This window comes from Glycine soja, chromosome 2, assembly GCF_004193775.1.
Source record: "Glycine soja cultivar W05 chromosome 2, ASM419377v2, whole genome shotgun sequence".
Taxonomy (NCBI): Eukaryota; Viridiplantae; Streptophyta; class Magnoliopsida; order Fabales; family Fabaceae; genus Glycine; species Glycine soja.
The window spans coordinates 41102681-41121843 of NC_041003.1; the positions used below are offsets into that span (position 1 = coordinate 41102681).

Genomic DNA, 19163 nt, shown 5'->3' on the forward strand with positions numbered 1-19163 from the left:
GCATAATCTTGTGGGATTATTAATCCCATTTCCTGTTCAAAAGTGGCATTTAGCCACAACTGGAGAAGCCACATAGGCCCAGACACTAAGAAGGAAGACCCATCCTTCGATTTCTTCAGATCATCGCATGCCTCACCAAGTGATTCGTATAATACTGCTAACAAGAGGCGTCCAAATCCAAAGTTCTGACCTTCATGAATTTGTAATGCCATTGGAATAAATCTTTTGGCTACTTGCAAGGATTTCGTGCAGAAGACATAGTGAGATAGCCACAGGGTTAAGAAGGCTACGTGCTCTTCATCAGAGACCTCCTCTTCGACTGGTCCTTTGTGTTCAGCTATATATTTGGAAAAGGTGTTCTCCTTATATACTAGCTTGATATTATCACTAGAATTAGTGGGGTCGTAAGTTTCTCCGCTAGGCCTAAGGCCTGTGAGCGCGGCCACATCTAAGAGAGTAGGGGTCATCATACCACACTTAAACTGAAAGGTGTTGGTAGAAGATTCGAAAAAGTGCATAGCTGCTATCAGCATTTCTGGTCGATATTCAGGACCAGATCGAGAAAATTGTATCAAATCAAAGATGCCATATGTCTTCCAGAAATCCTCATACGCTTGTTCGACTCGATCAAGCCAAGGCAGGTAATCCCTATGGGCTATTGACGGGGCGGATTGAAAGAGTTTGTTGGGTTTGCTTAAACAATTAAAGTTGTAAGGCTCACTATCAAAAATCCTAGGTTCGCAAGTTTGGTAGCAGGGAAATACCTTACTCATTTTACTCGAAAGTGATGCTTTGTCTGGCAGGGGTCCACCAAAAGCGTAAACCATTTTTTCCACTGCAAAAGGGATCATCACCTCTGATTCCCAGGTTTCTGTCTGTTCGGCGTCACCATGTGGTTCTGGAACCACCTTTTCTCCATCATTCCTGACTGTAAAGTGTTGCCATTTCCCAGCAAACGGAATGGATTGCCCTTGCGACATCGTAAGAAATCTGAAATGGGATGATTCTTGCGAAGGGTTTGGTAACTGGTAGAATCAGTGAGTAAAAGCTTGGATTCACGGAGAACAGTTGCAAGGTTTAGAAATACGGTGAGGATGATGATGAAAGGAGTAACAAGCTGATATGAATATCTGAAAATAAGAAGGTTTCGCAGGAGGTAGAAGATACGAGCTAGAAGAAGAAGGGTTTTTGAAGCAAAGGAACTGAAGGGGTTTTTCTGGGGTTCTCTGCGCTATTTATGGAGTTTCACTTTAAAAAGGGAAAAACAATATAATAATAATCAATTGTCAAAAATCAATCAAATCAGATTTCCCTCCGACTTCCTAGCGTGACACGTGTCCCACTCTGCCTAGAAAAGTGGAATTAATGATGGGTAGTGGGAAATCGAGGCGACGGTTACACAGTAAACATGCAATCATGTCACCATTTCAGGAAAACTGGTAGAAGAAGAGAAAAAATGTCAACTTCTCATCTTCCTTCGATCTCGAATCGAAGCAGACATTTTTTGGGGGCAATTTGTTAGCCCATATTTTTGATGAGCTAAAAATATGCTCTAAATACGAATTTTGTCAGATTCTGTTTGAATCGAAAAGAAAGAAGAGTCTATTGAAAAGGATTCACAGGTTCAAGGAAGTATTTACAAAATATAAGGCTAAGACAAGAAAGAGGGCTTCGAACCATTGGGTGAATCGAGCTGGCATATGGTCGAATCGAAGTCAAGGCAGCAAGATTTCGGGACTTAGCGCAATTTCTGACAAAACTTCACAAAATTAGTTCGACTTCGAGCGATATGAATAACCGTTCTAAGGAGCAGTTATGTGCATGCAAGGTGTACGTAGCAGGACACTTGGCATTAGGATAGTGTTTCGACCGTTAGGGCAGTTTATTTTCGAATGTCTATATATAGCAGTTTTTTAGTCAGATTTCGGGGTCGCAAATCATTTCTACAAATCCTTATACACTCAAAGTACCCAGCGCAGAGAGAAACGAGTACGCAAGGAGAATGTATGATTGTGAACCATTTTAAGTTTCTGTAAACTTTACATTTCGAATGCAATGCAATTTACGTTTCATTTTATATAATTCCTGTCTTTTAAATGGTTCATTCGATCGAATGAACTTGTTGATCCTTTAAATTCTGCAATTTACCTTTCCCTTGTCAATTTACTTCCAGCATTTCGATTCTTTCAAAGAATTTTACTTTCTGCAAACCTCAGAACCAATAAAGGTTTGTTGCAATGATGAACATTCAAAGCTTTACATTTTAATGCAAACACACAAATGATATGCTCCTGAGATTCACTAGTTGATCTCGCAAGCAATTAACTTAGACTAGCGATTGTTTACCAGATTTCAGCGTAAACAGATGTAATGTTTTATTTTGGTGTATTGAATTGACACATCTTGTGCTGATTTTATATTCTTTAATAAAATTGTTGGCTCATAAAAAATAACTATTAGTATAATCTATATAACGATTATTATAAAAATAAATAAATTTATTATGCATAATAACTTGTGATTAAATGAGTATAAAATATTGCATATTAACTACTAAATAGAAGCTGGTAATTTCTAATTATTCATTAGTGTAAAAGAATTTACACACTGACTGTATTTTAATCTTAATAACGACAAATTGGGCACTATCACACTATAATAACTTGGAGCTAGATCATGCCCCTTTCAGTCAGAAAAAAAACTTGAAGCAAGATCAAGAAACAGAACAAACAATCAATCACCGTTTTAATAATAAGACGTGCAATTATGCTTTCAGCATTCAATTTTTTTGAATTTACAACGTATAAAAAATTAGTGGTTAATTCATTGCAGTTAAAAATTAATTGCAAAGAACTCTGATTTCAAAGGCTAACAAGGGAAAAAATCTAACCGACATATATCAATTAAAAAAGTTAAATTAGAATATATATATATATATATATATATATATATATATAAAAGTGAGGGATAATTTTCACCTCCTGAATTATTTTTTGGGGTTGAGTTAAATCTAAACTCATATTTTAAGATTTTAAAATGGTATCCGAACATTTTCAAGTAATCCAAAGGACTACCGTCATTGTTATTCACGCACCAAAAAAACCTAAGAAATAATGAGTGTGAGACGGTGTATTGGAAAAAACTCAAATCTCATATTCAAGATTAATAAAAATAAGGATCATTGGCTATTGTTATTCAGGGAAAGTTTAAGAAGTGCGGGACGTGAAGGGGTATGTTGGGAAAAATCGAAGTCCCACATTGACTAAAAATGAAACCAGACTAGAATATATATAATTAAAAGACAAGCCTCATCCCTTAAACTAGCTTTTGAGGTTTAGTTAGGCTTAAATTCCCCTTTCAATTAAACTCATTTTGTGATGAGCAATAAGTTACCACAAAAAAGGCCAAAATTTTGACCAAATATTAAGGATGGATGTTGAATCAAATAACCGTGATACTTATATCCAAAAATTAACAAGATATCCATCTTGTCCGCAATTTAAAATTCAATGCTTATAGCCGCGGGCATCGATTAATCACATTCGATGTGATATCATACCAATGAGTGGTAGTTTAACTTTTTTTTATTTAAGTACCGAAAATGAATTCACGTCAATCAAACAAAATTTGGAGTTACAGATACTTCAAATCATGTTGTAATCGTCATATCTTTTAGTCCCTAGTTGTGGAAAATCATATAACTGAGAATCACGATATCTATGCATTTGTCGCAATAAATATTTGAACGATTCGCATGGATTATTCACTTATTAAGGTGAGGAAAATTAAATGTACTACACTGGATAGAGTTACACCTTCCGCGTTATTCTCATGGTGAAGAGAGAAAATTTTTTTAAGCCTGATTCGTTAATAAATGCATCTTTTAAAAGATGAAAATATAAAATTTAATTCCTGAAAATGTAAAAAGTACAATAAATATATTTAACAGTTAACTTTTCGTCATCATTAATGAAATAGTTTACTGACACAGAATAAATTTGTCCCTGAAACCATTGGTGAATTGTGCATAGAGGTATATTTTTTATAATATTTTTGTTTATTTTTTGTCTTTCCACTCTGCTAACAAATAAGTTCCTAAAAGAAAAATACAAAATTTATTCCTAAAAAGTATAAAAAGTGTGACAAATATATCCAAGACGTTAATGATAGATTGTGACTAATTATTATTATTATTATGTGTTTGTAATTTACTGTTCCTATTTGTTTAGTACTTAGGTAATATGTTTTTTTAATTTCCTTTTAATATATTTTTTTTATTATTTTGATTTCATTGTCAAACCTTAATCTTTGTTGTTAAATTTTTTTTATCTTATATCTTATAATTTTATCAAATTTCTATTAAATTTTTCACTTTTAATCTTTAAAATTATTTCATATCTCAATTCCAACTTAAGTATCCTTATATTTAGATTGAAAATAATATGTCGAGAGTTTTGAGTAGAAAAAACACAACCGATCGCAGGACCAAATTTATTTATTTATTTTAAAAAAAGAATTTAATCGACTATTTTTTTATAAAAAAAAGTCTCACAAAATTTAAACTAGATAAAACTAAATGGAATTATAATTTTTTTAATCAATAAAATGTATATATATACCTCAAATATGAAAGAATCTCTTGGATAAACCTTATATGCTTCCACTTGAGACAATACTTATTATACATAATATAAATGAAATGAAAATAATTATTAACAAATAAAAAATCCAAATAAATTTAAATAAAAACATATAATAATGCTCAAACTAGTACATAGGTTTATTATTTGTCTTTGCGACGTAAAGTTGTATCTCTCGCTGATTCAAGGGCTACAGCGATCTTGTATTCGATCTGGCATATTGCATTTTATCTGACATATTGTGACAGAGTAAGTAATAAAAATTAATAATTAATTAAAAAAATAAAAAATTTCAAGAAATAAAAAACTTTCATTTTATGATATCATAAAACTAAAGAAATTTATTTTATTTTGAAAAATAAATAGTTATATTGATTAATTAAAAAACTAATTAACAATTTAATAGATGGATAAATAAATAAATAATCAAAGTAGAAAAATTCAATTCTTAAGTTGTATTTTACTATTTTTTTAATCCTTTTTCCCTACCTTATCTCCCATACAATTTATTATTAACGTTCAGATATATTTATCACACTTTTTATACTTTCAAGAATTAAATTTTGTATTTTCATTTTTTAGAAACGTATTTATCAGCGAAGTGAGAAGACGAAAAGTAAAAAAAAAAATATTATGACAAATATGCTCTTATGCTGACAATTCACGTTGACAATCATTTCAGTGACAAATTCATCTCCCGTGCCACGTAGACTATTTTATTAACGGTGATGGAGAGAAGTTAACGATCGAATATATTTGTTACACTTTTTATACTTAGGGACTACATTTTATATTTTCATCTTTCAAAATGACTATTTACCTCCCATATAAATTAAACAAACCAATTTGCGTCCAATGTTTTGTCTTACGATGTAATGGGGATCTACGGGGATAATCAAGTTCCTCATCAAACAGAAACATTCATGACGGGTTTATGTTGTTCCCTCATTTAAGGAGAGTCTTCGCAATCGACTTGGCGTTGAGTTTCTTGAGGTCAGTATAGGACTGTCCGCAGCCCACAAACATTACTGGAGCTCCAGATACGTAAACCATTGAAAGTGCAGCTCCAGCAACAACAAAGCCTTATCCTCCTACTAGGCGAGGTAACTATTCAAGAAGATTGAAATGCTTGAACTTTCTTGCAATTTTTTAACTCACATACCTTATCATCAATAGTGTCAAACTTGGTGAGCAAGATCCCATCTATCAATCTGGGTGTGGGAGATGTTGAGAGGTCGGCTAATTTCTGGGTTGAATAACTGAGATATAGGAAAAACTGAGACAAAAACAAAATTGTAGTTGGACAAAAATATCTAGTATGTAGAACCAAGCCTGGTTGAATTTCGCAAGCTGATCAACTGCATCATTACCAACCAGTGCTTCTCCAACAAATAAGATAAGGTCAGGATTGTTGAGGTAGACGAGCTTTGACAGTGCTCTCATCAATGGTTCATTATCCTGAAAACCAGCAGTGTCATGTCAAATGAACAAGTAAAAGCATCGAAGTAAATATCATCATTGGTATCCAAAAATATAGCCAAAACCATTCAATCTGAAACAAGAATGGGCCTCTATTCCAATATGCATAAAATAAATACAAAGTTCATAATAGGGAAGTAAATGCAAAGACTATAAACTGAGATAACAAATCATAGGAGTTCCCTAGTACTTTTTACATTCTCATAAAATCATTAAGCTCTTGAATATAACAATAGCTACAATAGTTACCTGCATACAGCCAGCTGTATCAACTAGAACCACATCTGAACCATTGCGCGAAGCTTCCTGAATTGCTTCTTTTGCTACAATGGCAGGATCTTTTTCATAACCCTTCTCAAATATAGGAATCTGGAAAGGGAAATTATAAGACTACATGCTTCCAATAACTGATTATGATATGAAGTACACACATATATGTACATGCATTAATTTTTAAGTAGAAAAATCAATATAAACCTGAAGTCTACGTGCATGGGTCCGCAGCTGCTCAACAGCTCCCGATCGAAATGTATCACAAGCAGCCATCATGACACTAATGTTGTGTTGCAGAAGCCAGTAAGCAACCTACACAGTTACAAATAAAATAGAATATCTCCGGCTGGTTAAAATGCAAGCCCAACATGCAGAATTTTAAATAAATAGGAGAAAATAATATGATTTTTCTTTACCTTAGCTAGATTAGTAGATTTTCCAACTCCAACAAACACAACAACATACGGTTTCCTTTGCTCCTTGGCAGCATACACATCCCTCAATATGTCAATAGAACGCCTAGGGGTTAAAATAGGAACAAGTGCTTCTTCCATTGCTGTCTGCATTCATTTTTTGAACCATATTAGTATGAATGTTATGGAAGCATAAATATAAGAAAAAAGCCAGAATCAAATGTGTTGATAGGTCAAAGGATAGGAACAAACATGCACTGTTGAAGATATCCTTGTAAATGAAGCTAGCTTTTTGCCTTCAAGACTCACATAGTTTCTCAGCTATTTCCTCGGCCTACAAGAGACAAAGAATGTAAGCAAAATTAGCAATCTTGATAATAGGAAAAAGCAGCCAATGGATAATCATTTAGATATTAATTCTGTTGAGGATAAATGCATACCACATTCTTGGTCATGAGCCTGTCCTTCAGAGCTTTCAGAGCCGGTTCCAAGTCTGACTTCTCCAAATTGGCCTTTCCTGCAATACTGAGCACAAGGATGTACAGGATTATTATCATCAGCCATTTCAGTTCAATGATGGAATTTGCAAAGTAGAAAGTTATAAACTTGAATGTTTTTCAATTGGCCAAGCAATGTAGCAGGTGCAAGTTATTTACATCAAAACAACACAATAAGCTTCAAACCAGTAGTCAGTAGATACCAGCAAAAGGAAAATGGAAAGAGGGGGCAGCATCCCTAGATTAACAAAATGGAAATTAATTTATTTGACTCCTTTATCCTTTCCCCCTATCAATTTATGTCCCCAACTCCAACTCCTTTCCTAAATTTCCTAACAACAGGACAAGTTCAATTACTGTGGCATCTTGATGATGAATGTGTATCTAAAGGATATCACCACGAATGATGCATAATAACAGCAGAAAAAATATCAATAAGGTTCCAATTCAACGAAATTGATTACATAAGTAGTGTACCACGTGATCGCTTATCAACCTTCTTCGGCTCTTCCATGGCAGCAGCAGCAACAACAAGGGCATCTTTCTTCTTCCCATTCCCCTTTTTTCCTTTAAGCTTCTGAAGCCTACTTACATCAAAAGCCCCAACATGGGAACTCTCATTCTCTTTCCCAATACCACCACTATGCTTAGCATTAACATTGGCTACAACAAAACTATAAGTTTCTTAAGAATTTGATGCCCAGAAAGTTTGTTTCTCATATTTGATTTATTTTTATTTTTTTTTTAAATAATATCCCCGAGAAATAATGATTTCAGGAATAGTTTTAGTGTTTCTCATAACAGGAATTTAACCCTCTCTAGTTAAAAAAATAAATTTAAAAAATTTAAAAAATGTTATCGACATTTTTTTAACATTTTCTTTTTATTATTACAAGTATAATCTATAACAACATTTTTTTGTTTAATACTTAGTAAAAATGTCACTAAAATTTTTCACGACATTTTTTAAATATTACTATAAGTTTTTAACAACATTTTTTAATTTTTTTAATGTTAAATAAAAAAATATTAGTAAAAATTATATGTATAATAGTGTTCCAACACTCTTAATGTAATTAGTTAAAATATCTTTATCATTTCTCATAAAAATATCACGTTAAAATGATAAATAATTAAGGATTATTTATAGTAAAAAAATATTACATTATTTTTTATTTTCAGCAACCTTATGAAAATATTTATGACCAATTAAACAAATTTAGTGTTTCTTGAAATTCATAATTCACATGAATGATGATTCTCATGCACCAAATATTTTTTTTCCTTGTACCAAACGCTTATTTTTGGATCTATATATGTACGTTAATATCAGCTAAAAAAAAAAATCTTAGATCTGTAGTAGTGAGTAATTAGTTCGAAACAATGCTAACGTATTGCTTAAAAAAAACATTGCGAACGTACTAGCTAGTACGTTGTATATTCTTCCATGTAAATGAATTTTTTAATTGATTATTTAATCAAAACAATTTTTTTCTTTAGATATTATTAAAATAATTTTTATTACTTTTAATTTATATTTATAAATACTCGCATTAACGAAAAATTAATGCATATGTCATGCCGTATAAAATATATTGGGTCTTATTTTATTTATAGACCACATATATATTTCTTATTTTTACGAGAGACAAATTTATTCGAACTAAATAAAAAATTTTAAGCAATAGATTTTTCTAGTATTTAATATAATTATATATTTAATGTGTGAATATCTTTAGTATTGCCTCCTTTGTTACCATAATACCGCAGTGCCTGTTTACCAGAGTTCTCTTAAGCTTTCAGCCTCTCCTTGTCCTTGAACCACAATGGAAAGGTTTGCCATGTGCTCTTCTATTACACTTTGCCTGACATATTAGAAATAAATCATTACTTTTTGTTGGTTTTGTTTTAAAGGGTTACTTTTGGTTAAGTTACTTTTCCATTATTCAGTACATATTCTAAGCAGTATATATAGGTGTATCAATGTATTCTTTCAGTTCAGTTGTATGCATTTTTACATCCACATTACTTTTAAATATTGAGCTGATAGAGTCAGAGAAAAAATCTGTTTTATTTCTTATATACATGGGTGTATCAATGTATTCTTTTAGTTCAGTTGTATTCATTTTTACATCCACATTACTTTCAAATATTGAGCTGATAGAGTCAGAAAAAAATTGTTTTATTTCTAATTAATATACTGCTTACAATATGTACTGAATAATGGAAAAGTAACTAACTAAAAGTAATGTATTTCTAATATGGCAGCCATATGCTTCATGAAGAAATTCGGTTTTGCTGTTAAATTCACATGACCCATGTGTTGGCTCTAGATAGCAAGTTATTATGATTTATGAACCTTAATTTACATATATAAGATCAAGTCACATGCAAGCCTAGAAACAAAATAATTCTTCTTGTAACCTATGATGAAAGCAAGAAATAAACTCATCTTTGACAGAACTCCTCCAAAACGAATAACACTTTTTTGAAATTAAATTATTTCTCGTTGATAGCATCTGATAACTGGAAGACTTATGTATCAGTTAATTAATTAACACGTAATTAGCTAGTGATCACTGTTGATAGCCTTTTTAAGCACGCATAATTTTCATGAGAAGTGAATGGTAAAATTGATTTGCCTCATATTTTGTATTAAATGCACGATGGGTTTCTGGAATTTCTTCTTTCAGAAAATAATTGTGTCTTCGACTTTGCACCATTTCTGATTCTTACAGCATCAGCAATTTAACTCTCCAACAAAAATGAGGCGACAAGAACTAGCGTTTTCTTGTGAGCCCTCAAATTAATGGTTGGGAATGGGATGGGGCGGCTGCAACCCCTGTCTTATATGTCAAGGAATCAAAACCCTTCGTCCATTAAAGGTCACAAGATATTGATGCAACCCCACGCACGTCTCGCTGTGCCTCTTTTTCCTTCTAATTATGACCACAAGCGAGCTACCTAGGGAAGAATATACTACATATATATATATATATATATATATATATAATACTTTTCATTGTTTTTTATATATACGCGTATATAGTACTATAAAATACGCATCAAATTTAAAAGAGAGAACAAAAATTAATAATCTCACGGTACATTTTTTTTTCATATAGCAATATTGAATTGAAATTAATTGATTCAAGACAATAATATATGCATTAGTTAGCTGGCTTGAGGAGGGTTGAAGCTGAATATACCGACAATGCTAAGCTACCTCATGTTACGTAATCTTCCAATCCAAGTTTTTAATTTATTTGATTGAAGTCAAAATGAAACTTAATATGTGCATATGAATGAAGCAACTACCATTTAGTTTGACCGAATAATGCTAATATTAAGGATCGACTAGTGTGCTGTCTCTAGCTTTTAGTGTTGTTTTTTAATATTTGAGTCAAATACAAGGCCAGGCATAGCCGGGTAAGTTGGATAGATCATTGCACATGCATGCTTCCAAATTATTAGCCCCGAAAGAAAAAGGGAGAAGGAAGAAAAAAATTACTCTCAATTAACTAACTAACCACATTATACGTACATCAAAAAAGAGTGCCCGACGTCTTTTTAGCAATTTTCATCAACAATTTAAAGACGTGCTTTGTCTTGTTTCACATGAGTAATGTCTATCACATTTAGTTTAATTAATTTGTTTTGAAAAAAAAATTATATGCATATATATATATATATATATATATATATATATGTGTGTGTGTGTTTAACAATTTTCATCAATTTAAAATACCGTATAAAAATTTCTCTGCAGCTAGCGCAACCCAATTAAAAAAGATGAAGTAATAATATAACTAAAACATATGTATGATATTGATGGCCATTATTTCAATTGAAATTGTGAGTGACTGGTCAGACATGATTTGAGACTGAAATAAAGAGGGAGGGACGGAGAAAGCAATGCATAATGTGGATGTTTGCTTTCTTTGTTCTCATCGGGCATGAGGTATCTGATCAAAGTTACAGTCATGCCTTGTAGAATCATCTCTCTCTCTCTCTTCATATCCAACTTGGCATGCAAGTTGTCTGTAGTATTGCAATAACATAGCCGAGTCCACCCTATGAGTACCTTATAATTGAGACATCAACATCCTCAACAGTTCCATGATCATATATATATATATATATATATATATATATATATATATATATATATATATATATATATATATAAGCTGTCTTGCATATAATTCCAGCTATAGCTACCACCCTCTCATCTCTCTCTCTATAGATCTCGTACAAACAACACAGTTTTAATTTAGACTTTTAGTCCTTAGAGGGAGGGATAACATAAACACATTATATATTCTACTGGCCCTTGAGCCCGAAATTAATTAAGAGTGCAATTAATGATGGCATTCCAAAGCAAGGCACATATCTTGTTCCTGTGCTTATTAATCTTTGCATTTTCATCCATTAATATTCTTGCTGCTGCTGTGCCAAAAGAGCAAGAGCAAGATCGAATCTCGGCGCTGCCGGGGCAGCCACGTGTGGCATTCTCTCAGTTCTCCGGTTATGTCACTGTGAACGAGCAACATGGCCGATCACTCTTCTACTGGTTCACTGAATCCCCCACTTCCCCGCAGAATAAACCTCTTGTTCTCTGGCTCAACGGAGGTTAGTCTATAATTCTGTTTGGATAAAAAAATAAGTGCTTTTTAATTAGAGCTTCTCTGCAGTAGAGAAGCTCAAAAAAAAAAACAAAAAACAAAGGCTTTAGATATAATGTAATTTCATGTCTACATATATATTGAGAGCTACAGAGTAGAGAGAGCTTTCACTCCTCACCTTCTACCTTATATACTAACTTCATTCCATTGCCTTTGTGAGTTTCATGACTTTTATTTTTTCCCTACTAGTGTTTGATGAATCATATATATCTTGGGTTACAAGTGTGAGGTGAAGTCCCACATCGAGTAGAAGTGAAAAGGTTGAACATCAGTTCCTTAGATGATTCTCTAATAAGAATTGATTTTCAGCTGGCATGATCTTTCATTATGCAAACTTTTATTATACAAATTATTGATATAAAACTTTAGTTCTGAAAGGAAATAATACAAACAACACCTACGGAACTGTATATAAATTTTGTCCATATATATTAACGCAGAAAGATACTCATGCAGTCAATCTAAATACAGTTATTGCTGTTAATTTTTAAGTGCTTAGGAGTTAGGAAAAGGTTCCGTGCATCCTCAAAAGGCTTTGGAAGTATAAAGATGAATTGCATTGCATGCACTAGCTAGGAATCATAAAAGTGCCAAAACAGCATAACAGCTAGCTCTTCCTACCAAAATTAACGAGGGAAAAAGGAAAGAGTATTGAACATTTGTTATTCTCATTGGCAATGGTTAATTCGAAAAAGAAAGCATAGTAAGAGCAACAGTCACTTCCTAATAAAATTCGTTAATACAACTAAGTTGACTGAAATTAAATTATTTCGTAATAAAATAAGGATTTTGAAAAATAAATTTTGGTATATGCATTAAGTTTTTCAAGTAAATTTTTCCTTGAATGAAACACTATATTTTCAAAATCTTGATGGTTTGTCTCCGTGACTTTGTGCTTGCTGAAGCATTAAGCAAGGGAAGCCCTTAAACTATTGCACACGTTGAGTGTTGACCATTCTATTCCCTGAAATGACCAACCCTATCTACAAGGACCTATGTATTAACGCGCCCCATCTACCTCTCTGAGCACTTGACTTAATGTGCACTGTTTCCTCACTTTACTGCTAACACATAGTGAGTTGTATTGTACCACTGATTCTGAGGAAGAAAAATTGACAACTAGCTATTAAAACGTAAGTTTTTCTTCACAAATGGAGAAAATAGAAAGAAAGAAAAAAAGAGAGCAAAAAGAAGAAAAAAAAAACTAGGGTGACCCATGTGTGTCCTCGTGATCTTTCTCTGTCTGTATTTTTTTGTGCCTTATTCCTTCCATTTCTGACATTTATTCCCTTCTTGGAAGAACCTATTCCATTCTTAACCGAAGAAAAACAAACAAAAACAAAACCCTTCTTACTCACCTTCTTTTTGTTCCCTCTTTGTTTTCTAGGGAGAAAAACAAACAGAAACAACAGCAACGCAACCCATAGTGAACTAATTAACCTTTCCATTTTGTCCCTTCAAAAAGATGCTTATTTTCTCATTATTCTCTTTTTTTTGGGTAAGTTTTACTTAAATATTTTACACATGTGTTTAGTTTATATTTTTAACAACTTCTACTTTAATATTTTTTAAAATTACTTTTTTACATTTTACTTGTATTTACAAATTAATATGTGCAATACATGAAATATTTGTCAGGATGCACAAAAGTGTTAGTACTTCTTATTTTATTAATATTTCTAAGATTCGATCTAAAATTTTAATTAAAACAAAAACCTTAAAGTAATTAAAAGGCAGTATCAATATAATCATATCTGACAAAAATAAAAATTCAAAAGAAAGTCAAAGACATGGTCATGCCGCAAAATGCCAATGTGGTCCTGTTCAAATTTTGGGACCAGAAAGTTTGGTATCTTTAACAACACACCCATCTGAAACTTTATTAGACTTTAGACTAACCAGAACAAACCAAAAAGTTTGTAGTGGTTGAAATTTAAGGCCAAAAATTTTATGGCTTAGTGGATAGTTGTAGGTGTTATACTAATACTAGTTAGTTACTTAGAATAGAAGACATGATTTGTAAGGTGTCCCACATTCATATACTATGCAACCATAGCCTGAATCAATTAGTGTGAATCAACGGGTGTGTACGAGATTATTTTAAATTAATCAATAATATCAAGTTTATATATTGATTAAATATATAATTGTGTTAAATATTTAGAATTTTTTTATTAAATAAACATTTAAAATTGAAGCAAGATTACTTTATGTAAATAAACTCCTATAGTCACATACCGAAAAGGACATCAGTATAATTGCATATATTATTTTGAAAAGAGATCATTAGAAAGATAAAACTGGCATGCCAATGTAATTAAAAATAAAAAATAAAAAAAAACCCTTAAATCACAGTGACATGATAATTTTTGTGTTTCCTGGTTCAGGGCCAGGATGCTCATCGGTAGCATACGGGGCATCAGAGGAAATTGGGCCGTTTCGTATAAACAAAACTGGCTCTTCTCTATATCTCAACAAATATGCATGGAACAGAGGTAATATTATGTTTTCTCTTAATTACTTTATTTTTTAAGTTATAAGAATATTTTTAGCGGGAGTTAAATATATGTCACACAATGATAAATAGTATAACTTATAAGTGTTTTATTAAGCTTTCTCGATTTTTCACCATTATGTCACCCACCTTTCAGAATGACAATATAAACACAATTTTCTTTCTTTTTTCAAATTGGTTTTCAGAAGCAAATGTCCTCTTTCTTGAATCGCCTGCTGGTGTTGGCTTCTCATACACAAATACCAGCTCTGATCTCAAAACTTCAGGGGACAAAAGGACAGGTATATATATATATATATATGATTCTGAAGCATTGTTGAAGTTAATTTAATTGTCATTTGTCACAGCACGAGCATATATATATATATATATATATATATATATCCATTTTCATAACTACCCTTGTTCTATATCACTAATTACCATGAGAATTCCGAATTTGTCACACAGCTCAGGATGCACTGATTTTTGTAATTAGATGGATGTCAAGATTTCCACAATATAAATATAGGGAGTTTTACATTGCTGGAGAGAGCTATGCAGGTACTTGCACTAGCTAGTAACAACACTAGAAACTTCTAATTAATTTTTGTAAAATTTAAGCTGACGTTTTGAGTTATTATTTTATGTTTATAGGGCACTACGTCCCCCAGTTGGCTAAGAAAATTCATGATTATAATAAAAAGAATCCTCAAATTATTAATCTCAAAGGGTTCATTGTAAGTTAATTCTCTTAACTCAAATATACTCTACCTAAGGATCAAAATTACATAACTTTTCTGTACATGTAAGTAATATTTGCTTTGTGTTTGCAATATGAAAACTACCTAAGGTGGGAAATGCTGTGACTGATAGCTACAATGATGGGATTGGAACTGTCACATATTGGTGGAGCCATTCTATGATATCTGATCAGTCATACAAATCTATCCTCAAATACTGCAATTTCACAGCAGAAGAAACATCTAAAAAATGTGATGATGTTTATAGTTATGCGGTTAACTATGAATTTGGAAATATAGACCAGTACAGCATTTATACTCCTACGTGCACAACATCACAAAACAATACCGTGAGGCACATGCGATTCAAGAATCTTCATCTGATTTCTGGGTATGATCCGTGTACTGAAAATTATGCAGAGAAATACTATAACCTTCCAGAAGTGCAGATAGCAATGCATGCGAACGTTACCAACATTCCTTACAAATGGACTGCTTGCAGGTTTGGTTTTTCACTATGTTATACTGTTTAGAAAAGATAAACAAAAACACTGTGCTTTAATTTACAACTTAAAATCAAAATCCAATTCTTCTAAATTCTATGAAATGACAAGTTTTAACACATGGCTTGGTTTATTGGACAGTGATGTGCTCCTGAAAAATTGGAAGGATTCTGAAATTTCTGTGTTGCCCATATACAAAGAGTTAATTGCCGCTGGATTAAGAATATGGGTTTTCAGGTATTTAAATCGTTTCTTTACATGCAAAAACAGTTAATTAATTATAATCGTTAATCAAAAAATAAAAAAATATTTCAAATTTTATCATATATATTTTATTAAAGTATCCTCTTCACTTTCAAAACTAGAATGAAATTCAGTAGAAAACTTCAAATGTTTTAGCATGATTTCTTTTATTTGATTCTTAAATATATAAAATAAAAAAGTCAGGACACATTTATTATTGATTTAAAACCTCATATTTTGAAGGTCGTACTTAATTACTTATCATATAATCATCCACGATCACCCGTTGACCGAGGGGTTGACTATTTATTGGGTAAAATGACGTGTTTAGCAGGCAAGCATTTCATTAATCCTAAATATAAAAAAGGCCAGGTTAATTTTTTTTAGCTTTTTTTTATCTACTAAGGTTTGGTTTGACAAAATGGTGAGAAACTAACATGTTTAATTTTTAGACTTTAGAAAAGCCTCCTATATTGCACTAGACACACACGACGGGGATTACTTTTAGTTTACCTAACAGCTAGCATGCTTTTCTCGTTCGTTTTCAAAAATTATAAGTCCTAATAATTACCATTGAGCTCATCAACTTCGTCTTATTTGTCATTGTTGCCTCTCACAGTCTCACTCACTATAGTAGCATACGGGTCATTGACCTATATATGTCGTCACAACCTAGTTGAATTTTTCTTTACTTTCTCGTCAGAAGCTCCGTTTATCGAAAGTGGAATCTCTTTGCTTTGTAAAACTCTCCTTTTTCTAACTAATTGTTAGGGCTTGGGCGACGTCCTATTACTACAAAAATTCTCATTAGGACACGAAAAAGAAAATGAGAAAGAAATTGTTCACTTGAGAAATGTTAGTCCCTTAGCTTTTAAAAAAGAATAAAAAAAATGTTACAAGTGGAATAGGCTCATTACACTAGGTGATTTTTATCACTTTTGAGTAATAGTATATTATTTCTCTCATATAAATCTTCCTTTAAATCATCCTACTACTTTATAAAAAAAATAAATAAATATAATTAATGTCTTAAAAGTATGAGTAATGATACACAAATACTACCATTACACAAATACCACCATTATTTTAAGCACTCCATCAACACATTTCACTTTTCTCTATCTTTTTTCCTATCATATCATAAATTCTATAATACCTATATTTTTTTCTCTTTTTCTAAGTGTTACATTGAGATTTGGAGTGTTCATCAAACTTTATTCTAAAAATATAAAACACATTCAATATCAACCCAACCAAATAAATAACTCGTACGTTATATGAAAATCCAGAATTACTCTAATTCAAACTTATTCTTCACTATTTGTATTCAGAGTTTCTATGGGGTCCTAAAGAATTGTGAGGATTAATTTTGGTATTGTTTTTTTTTAACCATTAAAATTGTTATGCCATAAATCTTCTCATTAATTATAGAATTTTTTGTTTTTCTTTCAAACTAGTCCTTGATTAGTTATTGTTAAATTAAAATTACAACTATTTTAAATTTTAAAAATTTGATTGAACATAAGTTTAAAAGTATGAACCCTACTCTCTTTCACCGATATTAATACAGAATCACAATTCTACTTTTCTTGAAGGTAATCGTCACTCTAATTTATATTTAATCATATTTTTTAATTAAAATAGTTGTAATTTTTTATTTTTAAAAATATTTAAATTAGTCAAGAACTAATTTGGAAAAAACAAAAAAAATATTTAATTAATGAAAAGACAAATGATATGACTATTTTATTGATTAAAAAAACAACAATATTAAAACCCTCACAATTTTTTGGATCACCATAGAAATTCTCCTATTTGTTTTTTTTTTAAAGGTAAAGTTGCATTATATATATGATTGTAGCAAAAGCGGCATGGACAAGGTGTATAAGCTACATGTACATATACAAAAGATCTAACAATCTAAGTTAGATTTATTTCAAAGAATCAATCCAAAAAATGCTACCTCAATTCTCCTATTTGTGTAGCATCTTCATAACAACTTAGGGACCCATAACTCAAAATCTTTCTTGGGAATAGCAGCATAATAAGAAGCTTAGTAATTTGTTTTTAAATTTTTTTCCTTGTATGAGATTATGCAGATACTTGATACTATATATCTGTGTAATAAAAACTCAATATCATTTTGCTTTGCTATAATGCAGCGGGGACACAGATTCTGTGGTTCCAGTTACTGCCACAAGGTTTTCTCTCAACCACCTTAACCTCAGGACCAGAACTCGTTGGTATCCATGGTACTCTGGTGGACAGGTATTAATTTATTAATTAAATTTGAAACCCATTTCACACTGAGGCTTATGTGTTTTGTGGTTACTTTAGGTTGGTGGATGGACAGAGGTGTATGATGGCCTAACTTTTGCAACAGTAAGAGGAGCTGGCCATGAAGTACCTTTATTTCAGCCAAAGCGAGCTTACATTCTTTTTAAGTCTTTTTTGGCAGGAAATGAACTCCCGAAATATTGACATGTAACACGTTAACGTTAATCAAATTGCAACACTCATCAATAGTATATCCTTCGGCTAGGGTGTCAATTTTTCAAATAGAGAAATTCTAGTAACAACCTCTTTTTTTTTCCAACTAATTATTTGATGAAATGAACATGAATCTCATTGGATAATGTGAACTCCTTTTTATTAAGTCTCACATTTATAATAAAGTTTGTACTATTAAAAAAAACTATGTTGAAAGTTATTGCTTACATTCTTACATTCCTCTTTTCAAATTGAATTATGTAATTTGTAAAAATTGAGGGTGCAAAATTTAGAGGAAGAATTCTAATGCCACCGTAGCTTCCTCGTCTAGAGCAATTTTTTTTTAGGTGTGCTTTAATTAAACACTACACTCAAACGTACTCTTTATTAATATTAGATAAAATTTATAATAAAAAATTATAAAATCATTAATGATACTTATTAAATAAGTAAAACCTGTAAAATTTTGTAATTATTAATGAATTTTAACTAATAATAATGTGCTTAAAAAAGTGAATTATAAAGTGTATTTTTAACATTTCTAAAAAAACCACATTGATAAAAAATAAAAGACAAATCAAAGAACTGTTTTGAACAGGGGAAAAAAGAGGATAAATGTGGCCCGAGTTCTTCTTGGGGTAATTTGTGCTATACGTAAGAAAATATTTTTTTTAATTCAAAATGCATAAAAAAATAAATCAAT

The 19163-nt window shown here is 31.5% G+C and overlaps 1 protein-coding gene and 1 pseudogene across 2 annotated transcripts; one reads left to right on the top strand and one right to left on the bottom strand.

The window, feature by feature from the left end:
• Window positions 1–5318: 5318 nt before the first annotated feature.
• On the bottom strand, window positions 5319–9174 carry LOC114376284 (annotated as a pseudogene).
• A 2328-nt stretch (window positions 9175–11502) lies between these two features.
• Window positions 11503–18638, top strand: LOC114394490 (serine carboxypeptidase 24-like). 2 transcript variants are annotated; one of them, XM_028356078.1, is made up of 9 exons: window positions 11504–11934; window positions 14375–14482; window positions 14688–14783; window positions 14953–15045; window positions 15139–15221; window positions 15335–15726; window positions 15869–15964; window positions 18133–18238; window positions 18308–18638. In XM_028356078.1, the coding sequence occupies exons 1-9, from the start codon at window positions 11667–11669 to the stop codon at window positions 18449–18451; spliced, it is 1386 nt and encodes a 461-aa protein (XP_028211879.1). In that variant the 5' UTR covers window positions 11504–11666; the 3' UTR covers window positions 18452–18638. The 2 variants fall into 2 exon arrangements, with proteins under 2 accessions (XP_028211889.1, XP_028211879.1); XM_028356088.1 differs by lacking the exon at window positions 14688–14783 and having other exon boundaries at window positions 11503–11934.
• Window positions 18639–19163: the final 525 nt, after the last annotated feature.